Source organism: Papio anubis, chromosome 9 (genome assembly GCF_008728515.1).
Source record: "Papio anubis isolate 15944 chromosome 9, Panubis1.0, whole genome shotgun sequence".
Classification (NCBI taxonomy): Eukaryota; Metazoa; Chordata; class Mammalia; order Primates; family Cercopithecidae; genus Papio; species Papio anubis.
This window is the reverse complement of record NC_044984.1, coordinates 101,402,592-101,423,601: the sequence shown is the minus strand read 5'-3', so window position 1 is coordinate 101,423,601 and position 21,010 is coordinate 101,402,592. Positions and strand designations below refer to the sequence as shown.

The 21,010-nt window shown below is 42.0% G+C and overlaps 1 protein-coding gene and 1 long non-coding RNA gene across 3 annotated transcripts in view; one reads left to right on the top strand and one right to left on the bottom strand.

Moving 5' to 3' along the window:
* Nucleotides 1-367: 367 nt before the first annotated feature.
* LOC110740754 lies at nt 368-3,299 on the bottom strand. The gene is made up of 2 exons (XR_002515834.2): nt 3,168-3,299; nt 368-522 (listed from the first exon to the last, which is right to left on the bottom strand). It is a non-coding gene; the product is annotated as an uncharacterized LOC110740754 (long non-coding RNA).
* Nucleotides 3,300-5,233: 1,934 nt separating this feature from the next.
* CRY1 (cryptochrome circadian regulator 1) overlaps nt 5,234-21,010 on the top strand; it is a 106,509-nt gene continuing 90,732 nt past the window's right edge. For both annotated transcript variants that reach the window (XM_009181614.1, XM_003907096.2), the window contains exon 1: nt 5,234-6,303. In XM_009181614.1, the coding sequence (XP_009179878.1) occupies nt 6,146-6,303 (158 nt within the window). In that variant the 5' untranslated portion in view covers nt 5,234-6,145. The remainder of the gene's footprint in view (nt 6,304-21,010) is intronic.

Here is a 21,010-nt window from a genome sequence, read left to right as displayed (position 1 = left end):
GGAAAGAGTTTTGGATCCAAACACAGTACTAGTTTTTCAACAGGTTTGACTATGTATTTGTGTTTCTGAGTTTCTGTTTCTTCAACAGCAAACTGGGCATAGATTCTTATTAAGTAATTATTAAATATTAATAAACTGCATAATTAAGATTACTAGGATTAATAATAATCTATATATAAGCTTGCACATAGTAGGTAAAAGCCATAGCTAGTATTAAATGGTAACTCCCCTCCCCCAAATCATCTATATGCCATAAAAACCCTTCAGTATTTGAGGAGTGTGCAGTTGACACTACTGACACTTTTATAATAAATTAGCATTTTATGTTTAAATGAAAGTTATACACACACACCCACACAGCTGCGTGTTTAAAAAAAAAAATCTGTCTTTATTGAATGAACAATCCACCAATGTTAGTCAACTCTATACAAATCAATAGTCTCTCCACCTTCCACTGTTTCATTTGGATGCTTGAAAACTATTCTTATGTCTTTAGACACAATCTGCTTACTTTCAAATTGCCTAGAAGGAAACATAAAACATTGTATTTTAAAAAGTACAATAATGGGCCCTGAAGAACGAAGCAATCCAAGTGAAGGCACAGTTCTGTATACCAGATCTGCTGCATAGGTGAGGGGAGGCTAAGCGTAGTGATGACCCAAGGCTTATCCTCATCAGTAAAAATGACCAATATTTGCTTAATACTTTACAGTGAACACAGGGTTTCCCTCCCCTTTCCCCTCCCCTCCCCCCATCCCCCTCCCTTCCCTTCCCCTCTTCCCTTCCCTTCCCTTTCATCCCCTCCCCTCCCCCCATCCCTCCCTCCCCTTCCTTTCTCTCTCTCTCTCTTTCTTTTTTTTGAGACAGGGTCTCACTCTGTCACCCAGGCTAGAGTGCAGTGGCATGGTCTTGGCTCACTGCAGCCTCCATCTGCCAGCTAGAGCAATCCTTCTACCTCAGCCTCCCTAGTAGCTGGGACTACAGGTGCAGGCCACCAGGCCTGGCTAATTTCTTGTATCTTTTGTAGAGATGGGGTGTCACCATGTTGCCCAGGCTGCTCTCTAACTCTTGGGCTCAGGGAATCCTCCCCAGGGTTTTCATTGTATTAGTATATTCTCACACTGCTAATAAAAACATACCCAAGACTGGGTAATTTATAAAGGAAAGGGGTTTAACTGACTCACAGTTCACCATGGCTTGGTAGGGGGGCTCAGAAAACTGACCATCATGGTGGAAAGGGAAGCCAATACACCCTTCTTCACATGGGGGCAGCAAGGAGAAGTACCAAGCAAAAGGGGGAAAAGCCCTTTATAAAATCATCAGATCTCATGAGAACTCACTCACTATCATGAGAACAGAAGGGGGATAACTACCCCTATGATTAAATTACCTCCTACTGGATGCTTCCCATAACACATGAGGATTATGGGAACTACAATTCAAGATGAGATTTGGGTGGGGACACAAACCATATCATTCCAGCCCTGACCCTTCCCAAATCTCATGTCCTCACACTTTAAAACACAATCATACCCTTCCAACAGTCCCCCAAAGTCCTAACTCATTCAGATATTAACCCAAAAGTCCGAGTCCAAAGTCTCATCTGAGACAAGGCAAGTCCTTTCCACCTATAAGCCTGTAAAATCAAAAGCAAATTAGTTACTTCTTAGATATAATGGAGGGAGTTACAGGCATTGGGTAAATACACCTATTCCAAATGGGAGAAACTGCCCAAAATGAAGGGGCTACAAGCCCCACATGAGTCTGAAACCCAGTAGGGCAGTCATTATACCTTAAAGTTGCAAAATGATCTCCTTGGACTCTATGTTTCACATCCAGGTCATGCTAATGCAAAAGCTGGGCTCCCACCTCTTTGGCAGCTATGCCCCTATGGCTTTGCAGGACACAGCCCCCCTCCCAGCTTCCTTCACAGGCTGGTGTTGAGTGTCTGCAGCTTTTCCAGGTGCACAGTGAAAGCTGTCGGTGGATCTACCATTCTGGAGTTTGGAGGACAGTGGCCCTCTTCTCACAGCTCCACTAGACAGTGCCCCAGTGGAGACTCTATGGGGCTCCAACCCTACATTTCCCTTCTGCACTGTCCTAGCAGAGGTTCTGCATGAGAGATCTGCTACCACAGAAAACTTCTGCCTGGACATCCAGGCATTTCTATACACGCTCTGAAATCTAGGCAGAAGTTACCAAACATGAATTCTTGACTTCTGTGTACCCACAGGCTGAACATCATTTGGAAGCTGCCAAGGTTTGGTGCTTGCACCCTCAAGCCATGGCCCGAGCTGTACCTTGGCCCCCTTTAACCACAGCTGGAACACAGGGCACCAAGTCCCAAGGCTGCACAAAGCAGCAAGACCCTGGGCCTGGCCCACAAAACCATTTTTTCCTCCTAGGCCTCTGGGTCTGTGATGGGAGGAGCTGCTGTGAAGCCGTCTGACATACCCTGGAGACATTTTCCCCACTGTCTTGGGGATTAACATTTGGCTCCCGGTTACTTAGGCAAATTACTGCAGCTGGCCTCAATTTCTCCTCAGAAAATAGGTTTTTCTTTTTTTATCACATTGTCGGGCTGCAAATTTTCCAAACTTTTATGCTCTGCTTCCCTTTTAAACATAAGTTCCAATCCCAAACCATATTATTTGTGAATACATAAATCTGAATACTTTTAACAGCACCCAAGACACCTCTTGAATGCTTTGCTGCTTTGAAATTTCTTCTGCCTGATATCCTAAATCATCTCTCTCAAGTTCAAAGTTTCACAGATCTCCAGGGCAGTGGCAAAATGTCACCAATCTTGCTAAAACATAGCAAGAGTCACCTTTATTCCAGTTCCCAACAAGATCATCTCCATCTAGGACCACCTCAGCCTGGACTTCATTGTCCATATCCCTATCAGCATTTTAGTCAAAGCCATTCAACGAGTCTCTAGGAAGTTTCAAACTTTCCTACATTTTCCTGTCTTCCTATGAGCCCTCCAAACTGTTCCAACCTCTGCCTGTTACCCAGTTCCAAAGGTGCTTCCACATTTTTGGGTACCCTTATAGCAGCACCCCACTCCCAGTACCAATTTACAGTATTAGTCTGTTCCCATGCTGCTAATAAAGACACACCCGAGACTGGGTAATTTATAAAGGAAAGAAGTTTATTTGACTCACAGTTCAGCATGGCTGGGGAGGCCTCAGGAAACTGATCATCATGGTAGACAAGGAAGCCAACATGTCCTTCTTCACATAGAGGCAGCAAGGAGAAGCGCTAAGCAAAAGGGGGAAAAGCCCCCTATAAAACCATCAGATCTTGTGAGAACTCACTTACTATCATGAGAACAGCATGAAGGTAACTGCCCCCATGATTAAATTACCTCCCACTGGGTCCCTCCTACAACACGTGTGGATTATGGGAACTACAATTGAAGATGAGATTTGGGTGGGGACACAGCCAAACCATGGCATTCATATATATAATTTAAAAAGTATTCTTACAGAACCAAAGAAAGGCTGATATATACTTCTTGTGGCAACAGAAACAGAAGTAGGGAAGACTATTCAGACAGATTGGCGCTCTAGAGTATTAAATTTACTTTATTGCTGCATTAATTTGCTAGGGCTGCTGTAAAAAAGTATCACAAATTGGGAGGCTTAGAACAACAATAGGAACTAACTGTCTCGTAGTTCTAGAGGCCAGAAGTCCAAAATCAGGGTGTCAGCAGTGCCACAGTCCTGTGAAGGTGTTAAGAAAGGATCTGTTCCAGGCCTTTCTCCTAGCTTCCAGTAGTTCCTTGACTTGTGGCAGCACAATTCCAATCTTTACATGGTATTTTCCTTGCATATATATATATATGTTTATACTTCTGTGTGTAAATTTCTCCATTGTATGAGGCCACCAATCACGCTGGATTAGGGTGCACCCTAATGACCTCATCTTAACTTCAGCATGTACAAAGACCTTATTTCCAAATAAGGCCACATTTATAGTCACTGAGGGTTATATGAATTTTGGGGACACATAATCAACTGGTAAGAATTGCCATCTCCTTCTTTCTTTTAACGTTGCCAAACACACTGGTGGCCAACAGCACTCACTCACTCATTCATTCATTCATTAAATAAACATTTGCCTACATCAGGCTCTGTTCTGGTGTTGATGCAAAAAATAAAAACAAAACAAAACTGAATACAGACCCTGTCCTTGAGAAATCACACTTCGGAGGGAATAGGAGGCACATTATGATGATGATAAGTACTATTATTGAGTTAGTATTGCTAGGTATGGGCACTTTTCAACTAATTTTCACAGTAGTGTGATAAGTGATGTATCAGAAACATACGTGGAGAACCCAGGGAGGTCCTAAATTTGCCCTAGGGATCAGGAATACTTTCAGTAGTTAGTTATAATTTCATCGGAGTCCAAAGAGGTGTGCAGAAATATCCCAGGTAGCTCAAAGGCGGTTATCTTGAGTACTGGATTCCAAAGAAGAATATTTTATAGAGGAAAAAACAGCAAAGGTTAAGAGACAAATTGTAAACCCCAAGAGGACTGGAGTCTGTGTCTATTTTATTAAGTACCTCCTGTATCTCTAGTGCTTTGAGCAGTGCTTAGTTCACTCAAAAAGTAATCACTGAATGAATTTAAGGGCATCATATATCTAAGAGATGGCATGGCCTGCAGTTCACTGTCGCTGGAAAAGTAGACAAACGTCCAGTCTCAAAGAGACCGGTAAACTACATTAAATGTAGATTAGGGGTGAAACGTTGATGATATATATCGCTAGTATTAAAAAATTCCAGGAAGTCCAGGAATGCCTGGCATCCGTCCTGCCAATTACCCTTTTCCCCAGAGCATGTACAAGGGGGAGGAGGCACCCAAGGGCCAGGAGAGTGGAGGGGCACAGCTCCATAATCTCCAAAGTAGGGTTCTCTGGCAAGCACATGGTTTGGACTTGAAATCTACGTGGAGCCTCCCACTCTCCTCCTTCCACTCCATCCTCCCCTCACTCTCCGCCCGACTCCACCTTTGGCTCCTGAAAGACACCGGACAATTTCCAGGCCTTCCCCAAATCCCACGGGAGGAATCACCTAGCGCGCTTCTGCCCGCGGGCCCCGCCCCCTTACCCTCTGGAGCGCAGCGAGAGCGCACGCGCGCCTCTCTGACCAGCGCGCGCGCCCGCGAGCTCCCCGCATCCCCGTGCTCATCCGGGTCTCACCGAGCCTCGGCCAATAGTGCCCGCTCACGGCCCCTGGGGGCGGGGCTAAGCCTTCCCTCACAAGGGGCCTGTGGTCAACACGGTTTGCCTCCAAGGGACGGCCCGCCAGTCGGCACAGGAAAGGGGCAAAGGCAGTGAGCTCAGCGTGTGGGCGAGGGTCAACAGTTCTGGGATCAAGCGGCTGCCGCCCCTCCAAAAGCGACCGAAGCGCGAGCAGATTCCCCCTCCGAGTCAGTGTAGTAAACACACTTCAGAAACGTGAGGTGCCGGTGGTCACGTGGGGAGTGCGCCCTCCAATGAGGAGCCGGGGGCGGGGCCGAGGCCGCTGACGCGGCGGCGGCGGCAGAGTCACCCGGGCAGCCTCGGGACCGGTCACCGGCCGGCAACCGTCCAGCGGCCTCGACCACCGCCTCTCGCCTCCGTCCCCGGTCCTTTCTCCTGGGCCGAGAGACAGCGTCGCCGACAGGGGCTCATTCCCCTTCGGTTCTCCTCGGTGACTCACCTCGGGCGGGCCGTTTTGTCTTTAGGAGCCGCCTTGGTGGGGCGAGGTTTCCGTGACGAACCTCCTGGGGCCGTCCGTGCCAGTTCGGGCCGTCGTGGCGGCTCGAGCTCGTGGAATTTGCTCAGGCTCCGGAGGTCCGAGGCCCTCGAAGTTATGCGTCGCCTCCAGGAGGTTGCGGCGGGCGCGGGCTCCTAAAGGGCGTCAAACCCGGACTCCGCCGACTGGGCAACCTCCATTCATCTTCTCACTGCGCTTCCAGCGCCCCCGCCTTCTCCAGTCCCCTCCTTGGAGTCATTTTTTCCTGTCCCCCCTCTACCGCCCTTTCCTTACTCCTCGGGTGAGGCAATTCTCTTGGAAGCGAAGGTGTCGGCTATGAGCCGGAGCCTCCTTCCTTGAATTTCTCCGTGGAGGACCTGCCGCGCGCCCCCAGCATGGGGGTGAACGCAGTGCACTGGTTCCGAAAGGGGCTCCGGCTCCACGACAACCCCGCCCTGAAGGAATGCATTCAGGGCGCCGACACCATCCGCTGCGTCTACATCCTGGACCCCTGGTTCGCCGGCTCCTCCAACGTGGGCATCAACAGGTGGCGGTGAGTCACAAGCCCGTGGGAAATGGATTTGGGTGTTTAATGAATCTGATGTTAATGAGTTCCATGCGATCCGCCAAATCTGAGAATTTAGACGTGGGACTGCCTTCCTTATATCGCTAACGAATTGTAGGTGCCCTAAGTATTAAATAGAATTGACTTAATAGTTCTCTGGCCAGAGAGTACTGACGACCTGAAACACTCGGCCTTCCTCAGTGAGTTAGTTATGTGTCTTTCTGTGCTAACGGGAGCTCTTCCCCTGAATTTGTGGAGAATTCTTAGTGCTGGAGTTAAAGAAACACCCTTCCTGTCCTTAGTGGCCTGTGTATATGGATTCCCTTGGCCTGTTTGTGGCATTCGAAAGGATTGTGATGTTTCCTGTTTACGTTTGTGTCTAGGTAACTCATAGTATGGAGAAAAATCATTCATTCAGTACAGCTGGCTCCAGATCCAGTTTTCTTCCACCTTGAGGTTACCGAGGGAAAAGCAAGGGAAACAGCATTATCTGGTTTCTCTGCTCGGCTCTTTTTCTCAACTCCTCCTTGTGGTTGCCGAGACAAAGCACAGTTTTTCTTTCTAGGCAAGTTGTAGTCCTTCTAGGGATCAGAGCACAAAGAAATCTTAGAGATATTTTGTGATCTTCCTGAAACACCAGGCTACGTGATCGTTGAGCCCCCTGGTGGAAATGAAAGCATTAGCTCAACAGAGAGACTCTTGATCACTTACCATGTGCCAGGCACTGATTTAAATGCTAGGGATATAGCAGTGAGTGAAAGACAAAAAGTCATGTCTTCAAGCAGAAAGTAAAATATGTAGTATTTTAGGTGGTAAGTGTTGTGGAGAAAAATAGAGCAGAGTAAAGGGATAAAGAATACAAGGGTAGGGATGAGGTTGCAGTTTTAAATATGATGATCAGGGGAAAAGTCACAGAGAAGGTGACTGTTGAGCATACCTGAAGGAGGTGGTGGGATGCAGGTATCTAGGGGAAGACCATTCCAGGCAAAGGGAGGAGTAAGGGAAAAGGCAGAGATATGCTTGACCTTTGGAAAGAACAGCAGAAGAATCCAGTATGACTGGAGCAGAATAAGTGAGGGAAAAATAGTAGACGATGAGGTCAGAGTTGACTTAGGGCCAGATTGAAGAGAGCCTTATAAGCAGTTTTCAAGATTTGGGTTTTTACTCAGTGAAGTGGGAATAACTGCAGGATTATGAGCAGAGAAGTAATGTGATCTGACATAAGTTTGAAAAAGAATTTTTCTGCTTGTTCTGAGAACAAATCTGAGAATTTCTCTGCTTGTGGTTCTGAATTGGGGAGTGGAGGTGGACAAGAAGCAGGAAGTCCATTTAAGAAGCTGTTGGCATTCATCCAGGTGAGAGATGAGAAGGCTTGAATCATAGTGATAATTGTGGATGTGGTGAGGAAAAAAACAGATGCTGGCTATATTATGAACGCAGAATACACAGTATTTGTTGGCAGATTGGATATGTAGTGTGAGAGAAAGAAAAGGAGTTAGGCTGGGTGCGGTGGCTCATCCCTGTAATCCCAGCACTTTGGGAGGCTGAGGCCAGGAGTTCAAGACCAGCCTGGCCATCATGGCAAAACTCTGTCTCTGTTAATACTGAAAATATAAAAATTAGCTGAGCACAGTGGTGCATGCCTGTAATCTCAGCCGCTCAGGAGGCTGAGGCATGAGAATCACATGAACCTAGGAGACGGAGGTTGCAGTGAGCTGAAATCGTGCCACTGCACTCCAGCCTGAGTGACAGAGTACTCTGTCTGAAGAAAAAAAAAAAAAAAAGGAGTTATAGTTTGGTGCTATATAAAAAGCACCAAAATTCAGTGCTTTTTATGTAGTGGCAGCTTACTGTTTGAGAAAATTTTTGGCTTGAGAAACTGGAAGGATGGGGCTTCAATTTGCTAAGAAAGTGAAGCCAGCTGGAGAAGCCATTGGGAGGGTGATTGGAGTTCTCTTCCATTAAGTCATTAAGTTTGAGATGTATTTTACACATTCAAATGGAGATAGCAAATAGGCAGTTGGATGTGTCTGGAGCTGCAGACAGAGATCCAGGCAGGGAGTATAAATTGGAGAATTCATGAGATTATAGATAATATATAAAGCCATGTATTCATCCATCTATTTATTGAACAAATATTTGTCAAGCACTTACTATATGCCAGGCACTGTTTTAGGTGCAAGGGATCCAGTATAAACAAAACAGTCCCCGATTCTCACCCTGTTGGAGCTACATTCTAGTGGAGCCGTTAGACTGACAGCATTAAGAAAAGGAGATAGACAAGAGATGCAAGTGGTGCAAGGGCCGAACCTTGAATACTCTTAATGTTTATAAATTGTGGAGCTGTGAAAGAACCAGCATATGAGACTGCGAAGGAGCCACTAGTAATGTAAGACAAAAACCCAGAAGAGTATGGTGCCTTAGAAGCCAAGTAAAGAAAGTGTTTTGGCCAGGCATGGTGACTCATACCTGTAATCCCAGCACTTTGGGAGGCTGAGGCAGGCAGATCACTTGAGGCCCGGAGTTTGAGACCAGCCTGGCCAATATGGCAAAACTCTGTCTCTAGCAAAAAAAAAAAAATCATCAAAAAATCAGCTGGGCGTATGGCACCTGCCTGTAATCCCAGCTACTCAGGGAGGCCGAGGCAGGAGAATCACTTGAACCCAGGAGCAGAGGTTGCAGTGAGCCGAGATCGTGCCACTACACTCCAGCCTGGGCAATAGAGCCAGACTCTGTCTCAAAAAAAAAAAAAAAAAAAAAAGAAGGAAAGTATTTCAAGGAAGAGAGAGTGTTTTACTTATGTCAGATGCTACTGATAGGTCAAGTAAGATGAGAACTGAAAAATAAAAATTGGATTTAGCAATTTGAAGTCATTTGGAATTTTATCTGGAGTGGTTTTGGTAGTGTCAGAGGCAAAAGTCTTTTTGGAATCACTCATAGTACCAAATTCAGTGCTTTTTATATAGTAGTAGCTCAATTACTGTTTGTGGAATATAGTGATATCTTAGAGTCAATAATTTTATATTTAAACAGCTTTATTAATTTACTTATTGACTATGGGATAATGCCCAAATTCCTTAGCCTGGCAAGATCTACCTTTTGGCTTATGTATTTCATTTTCTACTGTTCACAATATGTGATTTCAACTCTGGGGGGAAAACCTTCTTAGTTTACTTTAGAAACTATCTTGTATTTTGTTTGATCAACACTTTTTAGACTTTTGGATTTAACAGAAAAGCAAAATTTTAAATAGTTATTTTACCTAATAAGCACATTAAACAAAACTACTTTTTTATACTGCCATCCTTTCGTTTAAAAAGGATGTTTTAATATTTAAAAAAAAAAAGTTTGGCTGAGCTCAGTCTCATGCCTGCACTCCCAGCTACTTGGGAGGCTGAGGCAGGAGAATCACTTGAGCCTAGGCGTTGGAAGCTGCAGTGAGCTATGAATGGGCTACTGCACTCCAGCCTGGGTGGAGACAGACCCTCTCTCTTAAAAAGCAAACAAAGAAACAACAACAACAAAAAATTTGAAGGACATTGTCTCAGAATACAATTTTTTGATTTGGATAAATTTATAAGCTTTATGAAAATTCACATCTCTTAGAAAAATTATCCTATACAAAAACTTATATACTAATGTTCACAGAAGCATTATTCATAATAGCCAAAAAGTGGAAACAACCCAAATGGCCATCAATTGATGAATGGATAAACCAAATATGGTATAGTCATATATTGGAATATTATTTGGCCATAAAAAGGAATGAAATACTGATACATGCTACAACATGTATGAATGAACCTTGAAAAACAAACTAAATGAAAGAAGCCAGTCACAAAATTCCATGTATTATATGATTCTGTTTTTGTGGAATGTCCACAGTGGGCAAATGTACACAGACAGGAAGCAGATTAGTGGCTCCTTAGGACTGGGGAAGCTGGGGAGTTGATAGGTGATAGCTAAGGGGCACAAGGTTTCTTTTTGAGATGATGAAACTGTTCTAGAAGGTGATGGATGATTATACAACTCTGTACTTGTCTGGGATGATTAGCAGTATTCCGAACTCTTACACCACTTTTTGTTGTTGCTTCTCACATCACTCTTAGCATTTGCTGCCCTCATTTGTGAATGTTAGTATTGTTTTATTAATAGTTTGTTTGAGCTGCTGTAACAAAATACCTTTAGACTAGGTAGTTTATAAACAATAGGAATTTATTTCTCACAGTTTTGGAAGATTTCCAGAATCAAGGCACCAGCGGATTCAGTGTCTCTGCTGAATAGATGACGCTGTCTCTGTGTCCTCACATGGCGGAAGGGGTAAACAGGTTCCTGCAGCCCTTTTTATAAGAGCACTCCCTTAGTCTGTTTGTGTTATTATAAAGGGATACCTGAGGGTGGGTAATTTATAAAGAAGAGAGGTTTACTTGGTTCATAGTTTTGCAGGCTTTACAGAAGCATGGCATCAGCCTCTGATTCTGGTGAGGACCTCAGAAAGCTTTTAATCATGATGGAAGGGGAAGTGGAGCTGGCATATCACATGGCGAGAGAGAGAAGGGAGGGGTACCAGGCTCTTTTAAACAATTAGTTGTTCTGTTAATAGAGTGAGAAATCACTCATTACATGATAGCACCGAGCCATTCATGAGGGATCTTATCTCATGTTCCAGACACCTCTCAACTCCAACATTGGGGATAACATTTTAACATGAGATTTGAAGAGGGCAAATATCTATATCCCTTCACTTCTAGCCCCCCAAATCTCTTGTATTATCATTATTATTATTATTTTTGAGATGGAGTATCACTCTGTTGCCCAGGCTGGAGTGCAGAGGCGGGATCATGGCTCACTGTAGCCTTAACCGCCTGGGCTCAAGCAGTTCTCCCACTTCAGCCTCCCAAGTAGCTGGAACCACAGGCATGCATTACCATGGCCAGGTAATTTTTTTATTACTCGTAGAGGTGAGATCTCACTATGTTGCCTAAGCTGTCTCATACTCCTGAGCTAAAGCAACTCTCCTGCCTCAGCCTCCGAAAGTGCTGGGATTATAGGTGTAAGCCACTGCGCCCACCCTCTTGTCTTTTTTCTGTTGTTAAATATAATCATCTCTTTCAAAGTCCCCAGAAGTCTTAACTAGTTTTAGCACCAACTTAAGTCTTATCCAGGACTCGAGGCAAGTTCGTTATAGCTATGAGCCTGTAAGATCAAAAACAAATTATTTACTTTTAAGATACAATGGTGGAACAGACATTGGGTAAACATTTTCATTTTAAAAGGGAAAACTTGACCAACAAAAAGGGACCCACCCATGTCTGAAACCTAGTAGGGTAGATATTAAAGCTGTAAAATAATCTCTCTTGACTCATGTCCCATAACTGAGCACACTGGTCCAAGAGGTGGGCTCTTGAAACCTTGGGCAGCCCCATCTCTATGGCTTGGTTGGGCAGACCACATGGCTTCTTTCATGGATTGGAGTCTAATGTCTGTCACTTTTCCAGGCTGAGGGTGTATGCTGTTTTCATCCAAAGGATTATTTTGATCTTTCCACTTCCTCACTTTCCACTCCCTCCCACATCCTGAGCACACTGGTCCAAGAGGTGGGCTCTCAAAACCTTGGGCAGCTGCATCTCTATAGCTTGGTTGGGCATAGCGCACATGGCTGTTCTCATGGATTGGAGTCTAATGTCTGTCAACTTTTCCAGGCTGAGGGTGTATGCTGTTTACATCCAAAGGATACTTTTGATCTTTCCCCTTCCTTCCTTCCTTTCCTTCCTTTGCTTCCTTTCCTTCCTTCCTCTTTCTCTCTTAGTCTCTTTCTCTCTTTCTCTCTCTTTTTCATAACAGTATTTAACACATTTGACCACACCTTTCTCTTTTTCTCTTGGCTTTAGACTGCCACCACTGTGGGGCCTGGAGGGCAGTGCCCCTGTTCCCACTGCTGTACTGGGCAGTGCCCCAATGAGTTCTCTCTGGGGACTCTAACCCCACATTTCCCCTTGGCACTAGCCTGGTAGAATCTTTCTGTAGGAGCTCTGCTGTGGCAGGCTTCTGCCTGGGCACTCAGACTTCTTGACATATCTTGTGAAATCTGGGTGGAAGCTGCCAAGCTTCCATGGATCTTGTATTCTGTATACCTGCAGACTTAACACCACTTGGAAACCATCAAGGCCTGTGGCTTGCACCCACTGGAGTGGCAGTCCAACCAGTACCTGGGGCCTTTTGAGCCCTGGCTGCAGCCAGAACGTGGGGAGTAGCATCTCAAGACAGCACAAGGCAGCAACACCCTGGGCCTGGCCTCCCAAACCATTTTGCCTGTGGAGGTCTCTGAGCCTGTGATGGAAGGGGTAGCCTTGATTTCTGGAATGTCTTGGGGGCTTTTCCCCATTGTCTTGACTGTTAACAACTGGCTCTCTTTTAGTCATGTTAATTGCTTTAACAACCTGTTGTTCTGGTAGGGCCTGGTACCTGGGGCTGGGTAGTTTGGATTTCTCTCCTGAAAACTTCCCTCTACCACATGGTCAGGTTGTAAATTTTTCAAATTTGTGTGCTCTGTTTTCTCTTAATTATTAGCTTTAACTTTGTCTTTTTTTGAACTCACATATCTGATAGTAGGCTGTTAGAAGCTGCCATGTCACCTTTTGAACGCTGTGTTGTTTAGAAACTTTTTTTTGCCAGGTAGCTTAAGTCATTACCCTAAGTTCAGCCTTTTACAAAGTCCTAGGCATGGATACAATGTAGCCAAGTTTTTTGTTACAAGCATAACATATAATGTGGCCAATTTTTTTGTTTAGTTTTTAAAAACTTTATTTGAGACTTCCTGAAAATGGCCTTTACTTTCTATATTTTAATCAGCATTTTTGTCACAACCACTTAACCTGTCTCTAAGAAGTTTTAAAGTTTTTCTTGTGTATGAGCTTTTTTGGTTTTGTTTTGAGCTCTCTAAGCTCTTTTAAGCAGCTTTAGTTTTTTTTTTTTTTTTTAATACATTAAGTTCTGGGATACATGTACAGAACGTGCAGGTTTGTTACATAGGTATACATGATGTGCCATGGTGGTTTGCTGCACCCATCAGCCTGTCATCTAGGTTTTAAGCCCCACATGCATTAGTTATTTGTCCTAATGCTCTCCCTCCCCTTGTCCCCCAACCCCTGAGAGGCCCTGGTGTGTGATATTCCCCTCCCTGTGTCCATGTGTTCTCATTGTTCAACTCCTACTTATGGAGAACATGTGGTGTTTGGTTTTCTGTTCCTATGTTAGTTTGCTGAGAATGATGGTTTCCAGCTTTATCCATATCCCTACAAAGGACATGAATTCATTCTTTTTCATGGCTGCATAGTATTCCATGGTGTATATGTGCCACATTTTCTTTATCCAGTCTATCATTAATGGGCATTTGGGTTGGTTCCAAGTCTTTGCTATTGTGAACAGTGCCACAATAAACATACATGTGCATGTGTCATTATAGTAGAATGATTTATAATCCTTTGGGTATATACCCAGTAATGGGATTACTGGGTCAAATGATATTTCTGTTTCTAGATCCTTGAGGAATTGCCGCACTGTCTTCCACAATGGTTGACCTAATTTACACTCCCACCAGCAGTGTAAAAGTGTTCGTATTTCTTCACATCCTCTCTGGCATCTGTTGTTTCCTGACTTTTTAATAATCACTGTTCTAACTGGTATGTCATTGTGGTTTGATTTGCATTTCTCTAATGACCAGTGACAATGAGATTTTTTTCATATGTTTGTTGACCAAGTAAATGTCTTTTGAGAAGTGTCTGTTCATATCCTTTGCCCACTTTTTGATGAGGTTGTTTTTTTCCTGTAAATTTGTTTAAGTTCCTTGTAGATTCTGGATATTAGCCCTTTGTCAGATGGGTAGATTGCAAAAATTTTCTCCCATTCTGTAGGTTGCCTGTTCACTGTGCAGAAACTCTTTAATTTAGTTAGATCCCATTTGTCAAGTTTGGCTTTTGTTGCCATTGCTTTTGGTGTTTTAGTCAAGAAGTCTTTGCCCCTGCCTATGTCCTGAATGGTATTGCCTAGGTTTTCTTCTAGGGTTTTTATGGTTTTAGGTTTTACATTTAAGTCTTTAATCCGTCTTGAGTGAATTTTTGTATAAGGTGTAAGGAAGGGGTCCAGTTTCAGTTTTCTGTATATGGCTAGCCAGTTTTCCCAGCCCCATTTGTTAAATAGGGAATCCTGTCCCCATTGCTTGTTTTTGTCAAGATCAGATGGTTGTAGGTGTGTGGTGTTATTTCTGAGGCCTCTGTTCTGTTCCACTGGTCTATATATCTGTTTTGGTACCAGTACCATGCTATTTTGGTTACTGTAGCCTTTTAGTATAGTTTTAAGTCAGGTAGTGTGATGCTTCCAGCTTTGTTCTTTTTGCTTAGGATTGTCTTGGCTATACGGGCTCTTTTTTGGTTCCATATGAAATTTAAAGTAGTTGTTTCTAGTTCTATGAAGAAAGTCAGTGGTAGCTTGATGGGAATAGCATTGAATCTGTTAATTGCTTTGGGCAGTATGGCCATTTTCATGATACTGATTCTTCCTATCTATGATCATGGAATGTTTTTCCATTTGTTTGTGTTGTCTCTTATTTCTTTGAGCAGTGGTTTGTAGTTCTCCTTGAAGAGGTCCTTCACATCCCTTGTAAGTTGTATTCCTAGTTATTTTATTTTCTTTGTAGCAATTGTGAATGGGAGTTCACTCGTGATTTGACTCTCTGTCTATTATTGGTGTGTAGGAATGCTTGTGAGTTTTGCACATTGATTTTATATCCTGAGACTTTGCTGAAGTTACTTATCAGCTTAAGGAGTTTTGGGGCTGAGACGATGGGGTTTTCTAAATATACAATCATGTCATCTGCAAACAGAAACAATTTGATTTCCTCTCTTCCTATTTGAATATCCTTTATTTCTTTCTTTTGCCTGATTGCCCTGGCCATAACTTCCAATACTATGTTGAATAGGAGTGGTGAGAGAGGGCATCCTTGTCTTGTGCCGGTTTTCAATGGGAATGCTTCCAGCTTTTGCCCATTCAGTATGATATTGGCTATGGGTTTGTTGTCATAAATAGCTCTTATTATTCTGAGATACATTCCATCAATACCTAGTTTATTGAGATTTTTTAGTATGAAGGGGTGTTGAATTTTGTCCAAGGCCTTTTCTGCATCTATTGTGCTAATCATGTGATTTTTGTCATTGGTTCTGTTCATATGATGGATTATGTTTGTTGATTTGCATATGTTGAACCAGCCTTACATCCCAGGGATGAAGTCGCCTTGATCGGGTGGATAAGCTTGTTGACATGCTGCTGTATTCAGTTTGCCGGTATTTTATTGAGTATTTTCACATCGATGTTCATCAGGGATATTGACCTGAAATTAGATTTTTTTGTTGTGTCTCTGTCAGGTTTTGGTATCAGGATGATGTTAGCCTCATAAAATGAGTTAGGGAGGATTCCCTCTTTTTCTGTTGTTTGGAATAGTTCCAGAAGGAATGGTACCAGCTCCTCTTTGTACTTCTGGCAGAATACGGCTGTGAATCCATCTGGTCCTGGGCTTTTTTTGGTTGGTAGGCTATTAATTACTGCCTCAATTTCAGAACTTGTTATCGGTCTATTCAGGGATGTGACTTCTTCCTGGTTTAGTCTTGGGAGAGTGTTTGTGTCCAGGAATTTATCCATTTCTTCTAGAGTTTTTAGTTTGAGTAGAGCTGTTTATAGTATTCTCTGATGGTGGTTTGTACTTCTGTAGGATCAGTGGCGATATCCCTTTATCATTTTTTATTGTGTCTATCTGATTCTTCTCTCTTTTATTCTTTATTAGTCTGCCTTGCGGTCTATCAATTTTGTTAATCTTTTCAAAAAACCAGCTCCTGGATTCATTAATTTTTTGAAGGGTTTTTCCTGTCTCTGTCTCCTTCAGTTTTGCTCTGATCTTAGTTATTTCTTGTCTTCTGCTAGCTTTTGAATTTGTTTGCTCTTACTTCTCTAGGTCTTTTAATTGTAATGTTAGGGTGTTGATTTTAGCTCTTTCCCGCTTGCTGATAATGGACATTTAGTGCTATAACTTTCCCTCTTAACACTGCTTTACCTGTGTCCCAGAGATTCTGGTATGTTATCTGTTTGTTCTCATTGGTGTCAAAGAACTTACTTACTTCTGCCTTAATTTCTTTATTTACCCAGTTGTCACTCAGGAGCAGGTTGTTCAGTTTCCGTGTAGTTGTGTGGTTTGGAGTGAGTTTCTTAATCCTGAGTTCTAATTTGATTGCACTGTGGTCTAAGAGACTGTTCGTTATGATTTACGTTCTTTGCATTTGCTGAGGAGTGTTTTACTTCCAATTATTGATCAATTTTAGAATAAGTGCTATGTGGTGTGAGAAGAATGTATATATTCTGTTGCTTTGGGGTAGAGAGTTCTATAGATGTCTGTTAGGTCTGCTTGGTCCAGAGCTGAGTTCAAGTCCTGAATATCCTTGTTAATTTTCTGTCTCGTTGATCTAGTATTGACAGTGGGGTGTTAAAGTCTCCCACTATTATTGTGTGGGAGTCTAAGTCTCTTTGTAGGTCTCCTAGAACTTGCTTTATGAATCTGGGTGCTCCTGTTTGGGGTGCATGTATACAGTTAAGATAATTTGCTCTTCTTGTTACATTGATCCCTTTACTATTATGTAATGCCCTTCTTTGTCTTTTTTGATCTTTTTTGGTTTAAAGTCTGTTTTATCAGAGACTAGGATTACAACCCCTAAGCAGCTTTAGTTTAAAGTTTAGTTTTAACATCCCACTCCTGGTACCAGTTTTTTGTCTTAGTCTGTCCCTATGACTCAAATACCTCTTGCTAGGCTCCATCTCCAATATTAGAGATCAAGTTTTAACATGGGATTTGAAGGGAACAAATATCTAAACTATATCAGGCACGAATCCCTCTCATGACAGTACAATGCACATGACCAAGTCACCTTCTAAATGCCCCAACTCTTAATGCTATAGCATTAGGGATTCAGTTTTAACATGAATTTTGGGGAAACACAGACAGACATTCAGACCATAGCAGGGGTGTATTCTGTATATAATCTCTCTCCCACTTAACAGATAGTACCTTCCTGAAGAGAAGTTGCCTCTTAAATCAAAATTTTATTTTGTATCCCTATCCATTATAGGCAGTATTATTGATGCTGGGTATACAGCAGTGAACAAAACAGAAAAAGTTGCTGCCCTATTCCAGTAGAGGGGAAAACAGACAATAAGAAAAAAATAATATATCAGGTGGTAGTAAATTCAATGGAGAGAAATAAAGTAGAATGTGAGAACAGGGACCTAAAAGAAGAGGACACAAGCTATTCATATATCTGGGGAAAGAGCCTTTTTGTGTTCTCCACAGCATAGTGTCTTATACATAGTAGGCATTAAATATTGTTTTAATTTTTCTTAAAAATCTAAGGTTTAGGGATGGGACAGCTATTTTATGTAATTTATATGTTAATGTCTATCTTAAACTCATAACTTAGAAAAAATTCTCAATGAACAGATTTGTTTTAGTATTTAAACTTCAATATGTTTATTACACATTTGAAGCTATCACATGTAAACTCTCTTAATTTTCAGTAACTAAATCCATAAATGTGCCTACATCCTTACTAGTTCTTCCTTCTAGTATACAACTTCAGTGGAAGAGATACTGCTGCCTCTTCAAAACGAGTTCCTTCTTCTGTGCTCCATTTCAAAGACTGCTCATTTTTTATATTTATTCTTACCTTTTCTTCTACTTTTTCTTCTTTTTAGGTTGCCTCCAATCAACATTTAAACATACTTAAGATCAAATTCTGTAAAACATACACAATCTGTAACAACAAAGGAACAAAACTTAGCCTTGACTGTGTTCCACTCTTGCAACTATGTATCTTAGTTTCTTTGTAGCCAATTTCTTGAGCAAGATGTCTAATACTGGCTGACTTCGTTTCTTTTTATTCTACTTACCCTTGAACCCACTCCAAACTAAGGTGTGTCCAGCTCCACTCCCACCCACTCTACCAAAGCTATTTTTATCCAAAGGATACTTTTAATCTGCCCATTCCCTGACTTTTTTCTTTCTTTTTTTCTTTTTAATTTTTTTTTAACAATGTTTGACACATTTGACCACTTCTTCCCTTGGCTTTATTAGAGGACTTCCTCTTCTTCTCTTGGCTTTATTAGAGGACTCTCCTATGCTTTCCTGCCAGCGCTATTAGTGTTCTTCCTTAGCTTCTCCTTTTCTGTTCAACTTCTAAATGCCCGTGAGGTCTGTGATCTCCACCCTCTTTTCATTTCACGTATTTCTAAGCAATCTTATCTCTTCTCATAAAGTCAGTTACCATTTACTCGTCTGTGCCCAGAATTTTCAGGTTAGTGTCTTCAGCGCAAATCTTTTTCCTGATCCCCAGACATGTGTATGTGTTTGTATGTATCATATATACCCATTTGCCTGCTTGAATGTATTGTATTACCTCAAACTCAGCTTGTCCAAAACAGAGTTCATCTTCATCCTTCTCTATTGCTCAAAAACAAACAAACCCCAAACTGAGTTTTCCTGTGTTTTCTGTCTTCACAAATGATACTTCCATTTACCCATTTGAGTCCTTACTGTGTGGCAATTACTTGCTAATTTCTGTGGATAGCATGGTAGTCAGCAGATAATTTCTCTGCCCTCAGGGAGTTTACAGTACAGAGAAAGATTTATTAAGAAATAAAAGTTACAAAAATACATTCTTCCGTCTCCCTTGTCTCGTTAGCCCATATCACCATTCTCTTTACCTAGATTGTTTTAGTAGCTTACAAATCATTGTCCCCCTTTCCGTTCTCTAATTCATTCTCTGTATAGCAAGTAAAGCGATCTTTTTAAAATTGAAAATTTGGTCATGTCATTTATGTTTTAAAACCTTTTAATGACATTTCTTTACCCTTGGGTTAAAGTTCAAAAAGCCATAGCATGGTTTCAAATCCTTGTATAATCTGCCCCTCTGCTTCTTTCTAGTCTCTGATGATTATTTCACTGAGGCATTTAAACTGCAACTTGAAGTATAAAGTGGATCTTAATAAGCAAGGCATGGAGGGAAGGGAATTCCAAGCAGAGAGAAGTGAATTCCAGACTGAAGGAATAGCTTAAGGAAGGGCACAGTATTCTGATAGTGGTGATGAGGCTGATGTAGCTGAGTCATATAGTGCATGAAAAGATAGGAGGTGTTATTTAGTACTTTTTTTGTTTGCTAGTTCGTTGCCTGAGTCAAACAGGCTTAAGCAAAAAGAAAGTTTATTGGTAGATGTAATTGAATAACCTAAGGGAAACTGGCTTTGGACATCTCTTGATGCTAGGGCTCAGAAGATGTTACTAGGATCACGTTTATCTTTGCATCTCTGAACTGCCTTGACTTCTCAAACAGGCTGTCCTCTGGTGGCAAAATACAGCAATAACAATGGCATTTACCTCAGCAAAAAGCATACACCATTGGCCCAGAAGTCTCAGCAAAAGTCTTATGGCACTTCATTAGCTCTTTTTGGCCAGTTTCTGAACTAGTCTTCATGAGTTTATGATTGTCTTAGCTGAAGTGTGCTTTGCTGGTGGAATCAGCTTTCCTGGACTGAAGTAACTAAGTAGAATGAGTAGGAAGTAGGTGGATACCCTAAAACAACATTGTTGCCTATTATATAAGAACTCGGATAAGTGGGTATAGTTCAGAAAAGCTGCCCTTGTTTGGGGAAATATAAATTTAGTAGCTGTGTGAATGTTAGGAGAGAGAGTCAAGATACCAGTTTGGAGACTTTATCAGGAGTTCAAGTGAAAGATAATATAGGCTTGAACAAGGGGAAAGGCTATGAGGAAGGGGAAGATATAAGAGGAAGGCTGTAGAGGTACAGTGGAAAGCTTAGGTGACTGCCTGGAAAACAGTTTCATAGAGGAGGAAGGTGAGGGAGAAAGTAGAGTGTAAGATCCTCATACTTTGTGCCTCTGTGACAATTAGACATTAAGTTAGGAAACACAGAAATAGACCATATTTAGATGAGGAATAGAGTGAGTTTAGGTTGTTGACCAGTTTGAAACACTGCTAAGATACCAACATGAGAAATGAAGAAAATAGAAATTTAACTCTGGGAATTATAGACATTGGATCTGTGCATATGGGAATAATTCCTGCATAAGTAATGGATGAAGTATGCCTGGATGAGATTGGATACAGCCATAAAAAGTTATGTGAGTCAAAAGCCCGGTGAGAAAACTCAGTGAATACTATATTTAAGATGAATAGGAGCTGGTGAAGGAGGCAAAAGAGAATCAGAGAGGTAAAAGAGGATCCAGGAGAGTGCCATATTATGGAAACTGAATGTGGCAAGAGTGATTTTACATTGCCCTACAGGAGGCAGGTTAGGATGAGTTTTGACAATTATGTAGGAAAAATTATCAAAGACTTAGAAGTGGGAAAAGGAAATTATTGTATATCTGGAATGCTAGATATTGTTCAGAGGACTCTCCAGGAGTTACATGATTCTGATTAAGGGATATTTGATTGACAAGGCTGTTTTACAATTCCGTAAAAAGGGGTAAAAGTTAAGTTGTAGAAAACTGAAAGCAGTACAAATGTTTTCTGCCCATACCAATGCAAATTATGTTTGTGCCATGAAAATGAATTTTGTAAGTTGAGAAATAGTAAATCAC